This window comes from Pinus tabuliformis, chromosome 9 (assembly GCF_031772625.1).
Source record: "Pinus tabuliformis cultivar Carrire ecotype Pingquan chromosome 9, CPIR1, whole genome shotgun sequence".
Lineage (NCBI taxonomy): Eukaryota > Viridiplantae > Streptophyta > Pinopsida > Pinales > Pinaceae > Pinus > Pinus tabuliformis.
Window position 1 is genome coordinate 1690393558 of NC_142307.1, and position 14352 is coordinate 1690407909.

At 36.5% G+C, this 14352-nt stretch overlaps 1 protein-coding gene across 1 annotated transcript; it reads right to left on the bottom strand.

Moving 5' to 3' along the window:
• Positions 1-1066: 1066 nt before the first annotated feature.
• LOC149155370 (putative anthocyanidin reductase) lies at positions 1067-3149 on the bottom strand. The gene is made up of 4 exons (XM_089441597.1): positions 3008-3149; positions 2737-2913; positions 2144-2270; positions 1067-1960 (listed from the first exon to the last, which is right to left on the bottom strand). Exons 1-4 carry the CDS (start codon positions 3041-3043, stop codon positions 1947-1949), a joined length of 354 nt encoding a protein of 117 aa, XP_089297723.1. The 5' UTR covers positions 3044-3149; the 3' UTR covers positions 1067-1946.
• Between the last annotated feature and the right edge of the window lie 11203 nt (positions 3150-14352).

Sequence of the window (14352 nt, forward strand, 5' to 3'; positions counted from 1 at the left end):
CTGATGTTTCGGGCTGTAAACACCCAAGCTATTCTCACAAGTCTACTAGAAAGACAGAGAATCCACCTCTATTTTACAGGACAGATAGCCGATAAGACTGAAAAAAGATTGTTGTATCCACTAAAATCTTCTGAAGTCTGTTTTCCATCACAATTTCCACACTCCAAAATGGAATAGATTTTTCTGGCTATAAAGATGTAAAGCTAAACTTGGCCATCATTGAGAACTTGATCTTATTCATCCATTTTTATCCATGGGCGTAGATTTTATTTTGCCTTAATTGACAGAACTGATGTTTGAGTTCTATATCCAAAATGATCTCATCAATGATTACATCCGCATTGTGCCTGATTAGTTTCAAGTTTCAACGATAGGCATCCAATGTGTGTGTTCTTGCAGGTGACAGTTCCTAAGTTTCTGGATCAATCCTAATGGTATTGCAGCGGCCCACAGCCCTGGATCTGGATTTCAATTGTTTAAATGTCAAGATATTACACATATTTATTCCCAGTCCATTTTCAAAGAATGGTCATGACTCCAGATATTACACATATTTATTCCCAGTCCATTTTCAAAGAATGGCTACCCCAATAGATTCTGTACAAGCTAGAAAACATAACCGAAAACCAAAAATCCCGTAAAGTGCCAAAACCTAGACTCCGTTGTTTAGAATGTCAGCAAGTAGATAACAATGAAATAAATCAGGTATACAAGCAAATGGTTTTAAAGAGGGATATGAGAATGATAATATGCACCAACTTATTTTGAATTTGAAAAATAGATTGTGCTTTTCTGGACAGATGTCATCCTGTTCTGCTTATTTTTTCAAATGCCATTTTCAAAAAATCTATTTTGTGCTTGTATTGCCTTCCGGAAAGCGTTTAAGAAAAAAAAAATTAACATCAAAAACATGTAACAAAATATACCTAGGAGAATTAATCAAAACCCTACTACAGTAGCCATGCTATCTCAGGAAAAATGAAATACTTATAACCTTTTAGGGAGAACACTGGATTTAAACTAACTAATCAAATTCCTGCTCCATTCCGTCTGCTAAAAACAATGCTTGACTCCCAATCATTTTCACTGCTCACGACTGTACTATGTTATAGGCAGCCGGAAACCATAATAGAAGGTTCAATGGAATCAAGTTTTATGTAATCAATATTAACAGCAACAACTAAATACACTAAATAATTTTTTCCGAAGTTCAAATTTTGATTAAAGAGTAGATATCGCTACATATATTATATTGCAGTACAGCTATGCGTCTTAAACCTGCAATTGCTTTGCAGTATAAATTGAATAATAAGAGTTAGCAATCAGTCAAACACTGAACATAATGCGCTGGCAAGGCTTGCACGACCATTCGGGAATCACCCTATGTAATCATATGCCAACAATAAAACTCTAGAAAAATCCCTTTTATCCGACGTGAGTGATGTTTTTTAAGAACTCAAGCGAGAAACAGACTAGGAACCAAATCAAAGGTGTATGTGGCACGTTCGAATGACTCATTAAAACTCCACGCGTGAAGCCCTTTCAGAAGTAGCTCTCCACGCGTGAAGCCACTCTCCACCCGTCAAACGATGATGTTGATGGTGGTAAGTATTTCTCTAGCACTGGATTCACTGATATTGCCTCAGGCGTGGGAAACGGCGAGGCAGATTCCACTGGTGTGGTCGGTGGACTTGGAGGCTGCGGCCACTGTCTTCTGAGGGCGCCGCAGACTCATATAAAGGACTGCATTTTGTTCGCCGAATTCGAATCTGGGGATGTTCCAGTTCCTGCTCCCGAACGAAGGTGCAGGCGAAGGCGATGGCGATGACGCTCGGGGTGTCTGAAACCTTGATCTGCTGTTCTTGGAAGAATCCATGGAATTCTTTCGCTGGTGACTTTCAAGCTTGAGGACTTGGAACGAAGCAAGGGACCCGCCACGTCCAATCCTAAGTCTGCGATCCTGGAAACCATGGACATGCCATGAGTTTTATCAATTCTTTCTCTCTGTAATTATCCTTTTAGCAGCATTTAAATTGTTTTCATTGTTAAAAAAATACTGTAATGGAATTTGATTGCTTCTGTTTTGTCTTGGCTTATGCTATAGCATTATATTTTGTTACTTCATTTTGTAGGGCGCACTCACCTTCAAGTAATTCATCCATCACCTTCAAATGCCCACCAGCAGCAGCAAGATGTAGAGTGGCCCCAGTTCCTATTGGGCCAAATGCAGGTACATTCACATGTGCACCCATATTGAGAAGCCGTCTCACCTACACCATATAAATAACAGACGAAAGACTGTCAAGCAAGAAAGCACTTTTTTCCAATATTTTTGCATATGCAAAACAATGGTGAAATCAACCAAAAACAGTGGTAAGTAACAGACGATTTCGTTAATTTCGAAATTTATATCCAATTAGAAAAGACTCTTCTTTTGCATGTATAGGTAATATGATTCTATCAACGAAAAACAGATTTTAACCGACGCTAGCAACCCCCTGTGATTTTGTTGTCTGTTTTCCCAGGCAGGTGAAAATGGGTGCATTCGCCCTTCTATCAAGCTGGATTGATGCTGCCACTAATCCTACATACAGAAAGAAGCATAAACAATTTCAGGTATTTCATATTGTTTGTGACCTCAGCATGGGAATAAAGAGTTATTCTATCCATTAACTGAACCTAATTTAAGAAAAAAAGCACGCCACTACTAATTGCTCTTCGAAAAGGAACATTTACCCAGAAAGGGGGTTTTTCACGCCTGATGAGATCAACATTGGTCCAGCAAGATTCATCAACGAAGTCCATGTATTCGCCCTTGTCTTTTAGGGGAGATGCTGCGGTTATGGACGAGGTGTAAGTGCAAGCGCTCAGAATATCCAGACTCCCATTCACCGCGGCTTGGATAACACCAGTCTGAAGCGCAAAAAAGGGAAAAAAAAAAACAGAAGTTAAAACCCCATACTCACAAAGTTGAATGGGAACCCTAAATAATTATTTACCTCTTTACCTCTGGATCTTTGGTGTAATCCGTGGGAGTGGCCATGTGAACCACGAAGTCACAGCCATGAACGGCAGAATCGAAGCTGCCCTGTGCATTAATGTCAGCTTTGAAAAGCGTAAGCCTCTCCGTGGCTCCCGGCAGCGACAGAATATGGCCAGTTGAACAAACCCCAGCAGAACCCCAGCAGAAGCTAACATGCAACGGAATGCAATAAAGAAGGAAGACCAAAGGCAGCATAGTACAGAAAAGACGATGAGCTCGGTTGACTGCTTTGCTCGACTCATCCGGTTCAGGCGTTCCCTTATGCAGCAAGGGAAAGTGGGCGGGGAATCAGCATCTGTTGTGCATGCAGAGTGACACCTCCCGCCATGCAAACATTGACCATACGGCCGACACCTGCGAAAGAACAAGCACGTTAGCAGCGAAAGAACAAGCAAGTTAGCAGACAACGAATTGAACACTTAACATTAAACATTAAGGGATTAATGTCAGCATTAAAACTAAACCGCACACCGTCAGGGAGACTTGAATATGGGTAAGTATCAGTTTAACATATGGTCCGGCCTCTTCCGCCTCGGGAAGAGGCCAAATAAGATGGCCAACAGAAGATCGGCTGCAAACTTTAGCATATAAGTGATAATACCACTAAAAAACCCCGCGATTTAATGCTATCTCCCCGCCGAACGGTTACTATAGTCCCTGCCGGATGCCAGATGGCAGGGACTAATAATAACTTCCCTACGTTCTTAAATCCATGGTTTAAACAATAATAACTTCCCAGCGTTCTTAAATCCATGGTTTATCCATGTTTAAACCAGGTTTATTTTCACATTTGCCAAATATTATTATAATTTATTATGCGACTTGTTAGTAACCACGTTAGCTTGTTGATGACCATGTATGGTTACATATAAGGATTAATTAGAAGTGGATTCTAAGCATTGGTGGACTCGTGAAACATTCTCCCAGCTGCCACATGTATTCATGGTGAGTTGCGGCAGTGGAATAAAACAATAAAAATGATAAAAGAGGAGTAGTTTCACCGCCGTAGGGTTTTGCTTAGTGAAATGTTCAATTAGTTATCTCTTGCGTAAGAAGCGACAACATTAGGGATTCTTTATTCTTGAAGGATTTTCTTAACCATGCTTCCTCGGAAATCAACTTAAATGAAATACGATGTAAATTTAATCCCATCTTCAACTTCGATGTTGTTAAATGCACAAATGTGGCATTTCTTTTAATGTTTATGGTAAGTAACACATGCACTTTAAGTGCCTCAAAAATTTGCGTATAATGGAACTCTATCAATAAAACTATCGGGTTAATAAAAGTCCAACTATCAATAAAAATGAGTAATACCCTAATGAAACCGTTCTCTTAGTTGACATTATCGTAGCTACTGCATTTTGTTCGCACTTAGCTTTGTAGTGGGCTCAAACCATAGAAATGAAAAATCATTCTTCTTTGTTCACTACAGTGCTAGAATTGTCCTTGTTATTAGTTGGTGGTTTGTTTTCCTAATAAGATAAAATAATAAAAAATAATTAAAAAGTTAATAAAGGTATTTTATTGGTATTTTTTTGTTAATAATTTAAATTAGATTATTATAGTGTTTGTCATTTATTTTAATGTTTTTATAGTGAAAAAAGTAGAGGAATCAGGGCACAAGGTTATTTTTACTGGCAAGATTTATTTTGGCAAATTAGGGTCTAAAACCATTCGGGAGCATTTTGAGGCATCAAATGATGTTTTTTAGGTGTAGAAATTTTCTACTTTCGTGCAACGCCATGTATCAAATTCTATACACAAAGCCATTTTCAACAATGCAAGAATCACCTCAAGCAGAGTCCCTATGCAAAAGTTATGCCACTTAGAAGTTAACTGTATTGTTTTGGCAAGCATAATTCAAGTTGATGCCGCAACATCCCTCATTATTCATGGAAATGGGGATAACCATGCAATTATGATGAAGAAGACTCTAGAAGGATCCATATTGTAACTCTAATTAAGAGTTGAGGTAGTCAAACCCAACCACTAGTAGGCTATCGAACTGTATTATAACCAAACCACTAGGAGGAAAAGTGGTTCCATTCTTTTCGAGTGCATTTGTTCTATAGATGAGAAAAATAACCAAGAGGGATAGTGAGAGAGCATACAGAGAGGATTTGTGCACTATAGCAGCCCATGGACCACAGGCCATACTTCTTTGTAGTCACAACTATTTTATATTCAAAGAGAGCATAGTGATCTCACCTTCTAGATGGGGTTTCTCTCGAAAGGGGTTTCCAGGTTATGTCTTTATCTATATGCCCACTCGCGCTTCTTTATGCCCACTTTAGGTAGGAAAGAATATACAACACACTTCCTTGCTTATCGCGCTTTGTGAGTTTTTATTTCTCGGTTCTCTATTAAATTTTAATTTGCATGCATATGCAATAAGCAATAATCAACAGATACATAAATCTAAAGATAAATAAAACCCTAATTGTATATATTTCAGATTTTTAAATATAGTTTTATCAAATCTGTTGTGACAAAATATACAGTGGAATATCCACGGTAATTTACAAACCACATTGGTATCAAAGTATGATTCCTTGGGTATATTTTGGAGATTTGCATGGAATTTAGGTCAGTTAAGCAAAAAGTCATAAAACCCTAGTCATGGCCAATGAATCTATGAATAACCCTCCAGATCTTGCAGATGAGAGGCTTTCACTGTTGGAAGCACAAGTTGTAAACATAATTCATAATTTTAATCTCCTCATGTCATATTTGAACAATAATCTCGGGCTACTCGAAGAAGATGGGGGTTCTAACATAGAGGAAATATCAAAGGGGAGAGCAAGAGATCATAAAGAAATAAAGAACTAGTCGAGCAAAGGACTCGAAAGAGATCAACCCATTTTGAGTGTTGTGAACCATTCATAGTCCCTATTCAAAATGTAAGTGAAGGTCGATATCAATTCGTATCAAGGTGAGATCGATTCTCTTAAGCTAAATCATTGATTGCAACAATTAGAATTGTATCTCAATGTCCATCATATTGAGGAAGAATAAACGATCTCATTTGTGCGGCTAAAAATAGAGGGTCGTATCCTCACCTGGTAGGAAATCCACATAGAGACCTTGAGGTTGAGGGAGATCCTCCATGGGCTAAGTGGGAGGAATTTAAAACTCTCCTAAAGTCACTATTTTACGATATTTGGTATGTAGAGGACCAACGGATCTAGTGGCACTAACTGAGGCATAAGCAGGGGAAAAGCATATAAGAGTACACCACAAAAATCAGAAAGATGATCATAATGTTGGGTATATCCCGAAAGAATCCATATTTACTCCTAAAATATATGGGTGGTATACACAAACATCTGTGGAATCTAGTGATGTTGTTCAAGCCCAGATCAGTGGGCAAGGATTTTGTACAAGCACAGTACTTGGAGAACATAGGCCAAAATAAAGGGCAATCAAGTGCATCAAAGTAGAAGGAGAAATGATATGTTTCTATGGAGGGGAAGAAAAAGTAGAAAGCAGGGAAATATAAAAGGCTTGCATCCACAACACACCAGTGCAAAGATCCCAACAACCACTACAACATTGATGGTCATACAACAGAGAAGTGTTGGAAGTTGCATCTAGAACTAAACTTTTAGAACAAAAAGAAAGATAATAAAAATAAGAATCTCGTAATCACTAATTTATTTCAATTGTTAATTAGTTAGTTAATATTTTACTTTGATTAGAAGCACAATATACCAGACTACATAAACAAAATATAATTTTGTTAATAAAGAAGGTGAGGACACCAATCCTCTTTAATATGTACAACAAAATATCCAACTTCTTTAAGGCTCTAACCTTGAATGAGGACTCCAATCCTCAAATATATGTTCGAGCTCCAACTTGGTATCTCACAAGGCTCCAACCTTGTGTGACGACTCCAATTCTATAATATAAATCTAGGCTCCAACCTGGTCTCTCACAAGGCTCCAACCTTGAACAAATATTTTCCAAAACTTTATCTGAACACTGCTTTAAGATGTTATCCAAATGACTTCAATATTACTACAATACGTTTCTCTTCAAATTGCTCCAAAGATTCTTCGCATGTTGATCCAAAGGTTTGCTCCAACAAATGGTCAATAATTATTCAACAAGGCTATTACAAGAGGTCTTTGGGGCTGCTTCAAAGGTCAGTTATATCAAGGTATCAAGTATACTCCAGGGAGGATTCTCTCAAAAAAATTCCAAACTATAGTCCAAGATGTTTTCTAATGAAGAGTGAAAAACAAAGATCAAGGATGATATAAGGGACTTGTCACAAAAGTATGCAAATAGAAATCTTCCACAAGCCACTAAAATAATTAACTCCAAAGGGAGAAGGATGTAAAACTTGACCAATATTTTTGTGAGTATGTTTAGCTTGACTTGCGCTTAATCTCATCCCATCTCATAGCATATTATTTTGGTTTCCTTAAGTGTCAATCCATCTATTTGACATTTCATATCACATGTCAAAAATGAAAAAAATTTCTTGAGACTGAGGCTCCTCACAAATGAAGAACTCCTTAATTAGAGCACAATGTTTTTATGTGTTACATGTAAAATTGGGAAACGAAACTATCTGCAAACCTTAAAATCAAGAACTTTCACACATGAAGAATCCTGTGATTACTGCGCTAATAAAGCACATAACTCGACCATGCAATATTCAAATGCTCAAATTTGTTAACCCTTCATTCTTACCATGATCTCACATCATTATGCATTCCTCATGATCTGAGTTCATTATTTTTTTAGTTAGTTCACCTCAGTTGATTTGTATTCTTCTTGTATTCTTAGTCGATATTTCTTTTGTTCTATCCTTCACCAAGTTCTTCCTTAGATACCTCAGTTGGTTTTAAGAATGAGGTGGTTGAGTGTCTCTTTGTACATGTTCTGTGCATGCATTCTTCTCCTCTAGAGTGCCAACTTGTCCTGTATAGGACCAACCTATCATCATTTATATTTTTAGCATCAATGCCTCGATATGTCAACATATTTTTTATCCACTCACTAGATATTCTCTGCACTAAGTCTGCTCATTTCTATGAATTTTCACAAGTTCTTAATGCCATTCTCTCTAACCATAAACTCTTGTTTCTCTACTACCACCAAAATATAGTTTTATCTAACATTTCTTCAATCCCCACTACAATTTTACATTCATTCTAGAATCTTTAACACCATATATGTTAACTCTATTTGTGTCATCTATGATATGATAGCATATCTCAAACTCATCATGCACTATTAGATTCACATCACCATAATATCGCTCTTCCATATAAGTGATAACTTTGTCAATTATCATTGAGTTAACCCCCATGTCAACCCCCTTAGGGTGTATCTCACAAATTCCATCAAAATCACTATCTGCAAACACAACTCTAGCGGCTTAGTTGGTTACACTATGGAGCAGTGTAGCCATATCCACATTCTTTCTAATCTGTTCAGTCTCCATCGTGTAATATTTGGTGTTGATTCAAATACAATTCAATCCTTGCTCAAATATACATACCAAACACTCACTAACAATCGTAAACTTTCACCTTACACACACTTCTCTTAGTATATAACGTATTAACTTGGAAACAAGTCACAATTTGTCAACAATAAGCTAACATACACACACACACACATACACACATTTTACTCTAAAATTTTCCATTTTTGCTATTGTCAGCCATTTGTACACAATTTTGTGCTCGGAAAGGAGATGAAGGATACACATATTGGTACAAAACTATTTATTGCATTTGGTATCAATGTGCAATGGATTCCTCACCACACCCATGCATAACATTACATGGAATAACACAGTGACTAGATTCAATTCACATCCTTTCACAGTTATCGAAGGACGATTAACGCAATGAATCATGGTCAACCATAGATGTCCTTGCATTAATGACAATATCTCAAACAATCTTGCCCATCCTTGACAATTACTTTGACATCAATGACAATATTTTCCAACAATCTCTCCCTTTGTCATTGATGGAAATACCCCTATCATAACTCTCCCTGTTGTGCTTCTTCTCTTTCTCTCCCTTTGACATCAATGGAAAATGGGGTGTTTCCTTTATCTACAACTTCTTCATATGACCTGTCAGTTTCTCCCCCTGTCTAGGTTATCTTCTTTTTCTCTCCTCATTTTTAATGCAATCATAGTAAGGAAATCTCAACACAAATAGTATTACCACTACCAGTAATTGTTGCAAACTAGAATTACTACAATTGTTTGTTTGTGCTTTGAAATATCCTTAGTAGTTCGTCAGTTTCATGATGGAATTTAATACAGAGGTAGAAAATTTAATACAGAACAGGGAATAAAGAACCCCTATAGTTGTAAAATATAGATTTCCATATAACATAGGTATTAACTTCTGAAGAAAGGTAGAATAGGTCTGATTATAGGATCAGGGGGGAAAATAGGCCACTGTCAGTATCTATTAGTCTGGCCTCCAAAAGTGAATTGAAGGTCGAACGGTCTGATATTGTAGAGACAAGGAAACCTAACTTACTAGGTTCCAATGACACTCAAATTTAAGGAAAGTTAGTCCAGGTTCCTTAACTAATTTAACAGTGGGCAAGACAATTTTATTAACCTCCGAGGAACCCTAGAGGAATAATCAAGAATTATTCATAAGTTAACAAGAAATTGAAAATAACTAATGAAAAATGAAATCGTACTGGAATGTGAAGAAAATAATATCCAGAACATGGAGAAGTAACTAACCATATTTCAATACAAAAAATAACATCCAAAACATACAAAAGTATATAACTATATTTCAGTACAACAAACAAGACCAAAATATGTTGAAGAGTGCAACCATATCTTTGAATAGAATAACCTTAAGACAATTCAACACTGTAATTATTGAGTAACATTTTATGGAGTAAAATTATATTTGTATTTAAAAATACAAGCCTAATGCTAATCTTTCCTATTGCGGAAATAAGGAAACACCTTTTCTTGCATAAACTTTCAAACCATAATTAAAATTTGCTAAGGAATGTCTATTACAGAAATAACAACGACCAGGCTTGGTCTTCATCAAAAGGATTACTCCAAAAGAAAGGGGTTATACATCTACATGGAATTTATTCACAAAATGGCAGTCCGACTCAAGCTGTGGGTCATGAAATACCAAACCAGCCTTAACACTTCTCGAAAAAATTCACAGTTAGAATGAACCGACAGGCCCCTTGTTAGGTAATTTTGTAGGATTCAACAGGTTATAAAACCCTTAAACCTTAAGAAATAAAATATGATAACAAATCCCTAACATATAAGTGTATATTGGAGCCAAAAAATAAGGCAGAGGCAACATACTCTTAAGTTGTTGTGTTGAACCCTAACGGGTTTTCCGAGAGTACCTAGTAAGAAGGAACCAACAGTTAAAACCTCTTCCTTCGGAAAGAGTCATGTTTTGAAATATATTGAACCACTAGGGTTTCAGGAAGCCATACCTGTAGACAACCCATAAGCTAGTGGAGAACCTGTCAAAAATATATATATCTATATAAAACAAGAAAACCTCAACAAATTAAAAGGGAAAATTTTATGGTGTTGGAGTTAGCATACTTGTGGAAAATTGGTGTGGCATCAAACACAGCCAAAACCTGTGGACGAGGACAAATCCCCTCTCAGTCTCACCGTTAAACAAGGTTAAAATGAAAAGATACAGGCATCCATGGATATTACTTACCACCTGTAAAAGATAATGTTCAATTCCATAGCTAACCAACAGTTACTCATGGGAACATGTCAAGAGTGTTAAAACAAAAATCAGAGACAAAAAAAAAAGTGAGATTTATCAATCTCCGGCAGTTAATAAGACACAAAACCTCACCTGCGATTAGTAATTGAGCATGTGGCACCAGATGTGAGATTTATGTATGCATTAAGGTGGATGAAAAAAACATGTTGCAGAGCAACACCATCTTCAAGAGCAACAACAGAATGAAACTCTAGCAAGGGTTTGGGAGGGGGTAATACCCTAACCATTTCACTAGTTAGAAGAGTTGTTAGATCACTTGCAAATTGATGGTGCAGAGAGCCCCCAAGTGTCCATCTCTCGGGCAGCCAGGAGACGTTCAAGAAGATTTGAATTGATCTTGTCATATAGCATAATATTCCTGAATTAAAAAAGGTCACTACTTAATAACTGGAGGCTAGACTTAATAATAGTGATAAACCTTAGGGTAAGCACAAGGTGTTGTTTCCCCTCTAGCATGTGAAGGTGAATGGCCTAGCAGGGTAAATAAATTACTTATGACTTAGATACAATGTGAAGCGGGATGTTTTAATTTTCTATATGACCATGTGAACTTTCATTAAACCTCTAAACTTGGCTGTAATGTTACCAAATTAATTCCAAAAGTATTATTGTGCTTGCAATGATGTAATGGGTATGGCATTATTTTGTTCCATGTGTTTTTCTTTAATTTGATTTTTTTTTTTAACTTGAGTATTGAGGGGTGTTACAGTTGTATCAAAGCCTAGGGTACAAAGCTAAGGCCTAAATTGGAAATTAAGAATTAACAGAAGTACATTATTGTTACACAAAGGTAGCAGACCATCATGAGAAGAGGAGCGGGAGTCACTCCACCGAGGTGATCAACAAGAGGAGTTGCGTCCAATTGGGCGAAAATACTCTAATATGACGAACTTATAATGGAGAAAATCCAAAATCTACGAGCCAAAATGACAAATCTAAGAGTTGATAATGAAACTCTGAGGCTAGAACAAGAAAGAATTATGAAGAGCCTGTCACATAGGCAGAATCAAAGACATCTGAATCCCAGTCGAAGAACGGAAATAGGGTTGAAATGCAGTGTCAGGGGGAGGAACTTCTAAAGTTGAAGGAGGTCGAATTGAAAATGAAGAAGAATCTGAAAATGCCTCGGGGGGCAAGTAAATAAAAAGTAGAAAGTTGAGCTCCAAGGGGAATTTAAAAAAATCAAACCTCCAACATTCGATGGAGAGAAGGAAGAGGTCACTGAAGTATGGTTGATTAACATGAATAAATATTTTCATATCTACAATTATGATGATAATCTTAAGGCCATATTAGCAATTTATCAACTACAAGGCAAAGCTACACTATCGTGAGAAGAAATTAAAACAGTACGAGGAATTGATGAACAAGAAGTGACGTGGGACAAATTTCAAAAACATTTTAAAGAAAAATATTTAACAAAACATTTTTATGATGAAAAAGAAAAATAATTCCATGATTTGAGGTTGGGACAATAGACGATGGACGAATTTATCACGAAATTTACTTCTCTGCTAAGATATGTTCCTTATATCCGAGAGGAGAAGGCCAAAGTGCAGTGTTTTACCAACAGTCTACCAATGTTCATGAAGGAGAAGCTGGAATTTGACAATCTGAAGACCATGGATGAGGCCATCCAAAAGGCTCGAATTTACTACCAACAGATGAAGCAAAAAGGGGAATCCAGCAAAGGGTGGCCAAATAGGAAAGGACAAAAAAATTTACAAAATTTTAGGAATGCCAAATCTGTGGAAAACAAGGGAATACATAGAAAACAAATGAATGGACCACCTGGAAAGAATCAGTAGAAGAATCGAACTTTGAACGAGAATAGAGACATGGAAGCCTCAATCAAGTCAGACTTAAATCAACCATCAAAGCCTCCTTTGCAATGTTGGGGTTATGGGGAGCCCCACTATTATAAAAACTGCCCTCATCGTACCAGAGTGGAACCAACTGCTAATCTCTAGGAAGCTTCTAGGGTCGGGGAGGTGGCAAGGAATATTCTGCAAATCAACATTGCTTTGGAGGATCACCAAGTTGAGTATCAACCAACGATGGTGGAGTTTGAAGGTAAATTGGCTAATCAGCTTATCTCTATTTTAATAGACCCCGGTGCCAGTTTGAGCTACATTAATCCTAAGGTAGTTGAGTTATGTCATTTGCAAAGTATTAAATTTAAAAATCCCTGGTTAGTACAATTGACTACTAGGGAAAAGTGAAGGGTGGTTGCCAAAATAGAGAATTGTCTTGTGGAAATAGAAGGACAACAAGTTAATGTAACCTTAAACGTACTACCCCTGGGATCTTATGAACATGTTGCAAATTTCTGTATGTGTTAAGGTGGATGAACAAAACACGTTTCAAAGTGGCACCATCTTTCGTAGCGGCAATAGATTCAAACTCTATCAAGGGTTTGGGAGGGGGTAATACCATAATTGTTTCTCCAGTCATAAGAGCCATCATATCACTTGCAAATCTACGATGTAGAGAGCCCCCAAGTGTCCATCGCTCGAGCAGCTAGGAGACATTCGAGAAGCTTCAAATTGATCTTGTCATATAGCATAATATTCCTTAATTAACAAAGGTCACTACTTAATAGCTAGAGGCTAGACTTCATAAAAGTGATAAACCTTAGGGTAATCACAACGTGTTGTTTCCCCTCGAACATGTGAAGGTGAATGGCTTAGCAGGGTAAAAAAATTAATTATGACTTAAATACAATGTGAAGTGGGTTGGTTTAATACCATGTTTTCAATATGAACATGTGAACTTTCATTAAACCTCCAAACTTGTAATGGGTATGGAATTATTTAGTTCCATGTGTTGTTCTTTAATTTGATTTTTTTTTAACTTGAGTATGGAGGGGTGTTACATTTATGTTATTTAATCTACAAAGTTCTAGTGCCTCATGGAATTTTTAGGATGTTGAATTCAAAAAGTGCATTTTAAACAATAAGAAAGCACAATTTTGCTCAAAATTGTATTGTACAATTTCTGTAAAAAATTGTGAGGTTCACAATTTTTCTCAATTGTATTGTTGAATTTCATTTAAAAAAAATGGTTTCATTTATTAGTTAGCACACACACACACACACACACAGATATATATAGAGAGAGAGAATCCCAGGGCAACGCAATTGGTGATGGAAGTAATGTTAGGTTCAAATCCCTCGGTGGTGACGTCGTTTACTGAGAGTAAGCCGGTTGTAGATCCCCAGAAGTTTACTAATATATATATATATATATCAATTTATCTATAAATTAAACTACGTGTGTGTGTGTGTGTGTGTATATATATATATAATTAATAATATTTTAATTTAAATATAATTAGTACTTATGTTTTTTTTTAAAATAATACAATATCATTTTTATTTAAATACTGGTTATTTTTTATATTTAATAAAATAATTAATTAAAAAATTAAAAAATATTGAAGATAACATAAAATATTAAAATTAATTTTGCTTAAATCACATGATAGATCATTTGTTGACGTGTTTCGAACCAACCAGTGTG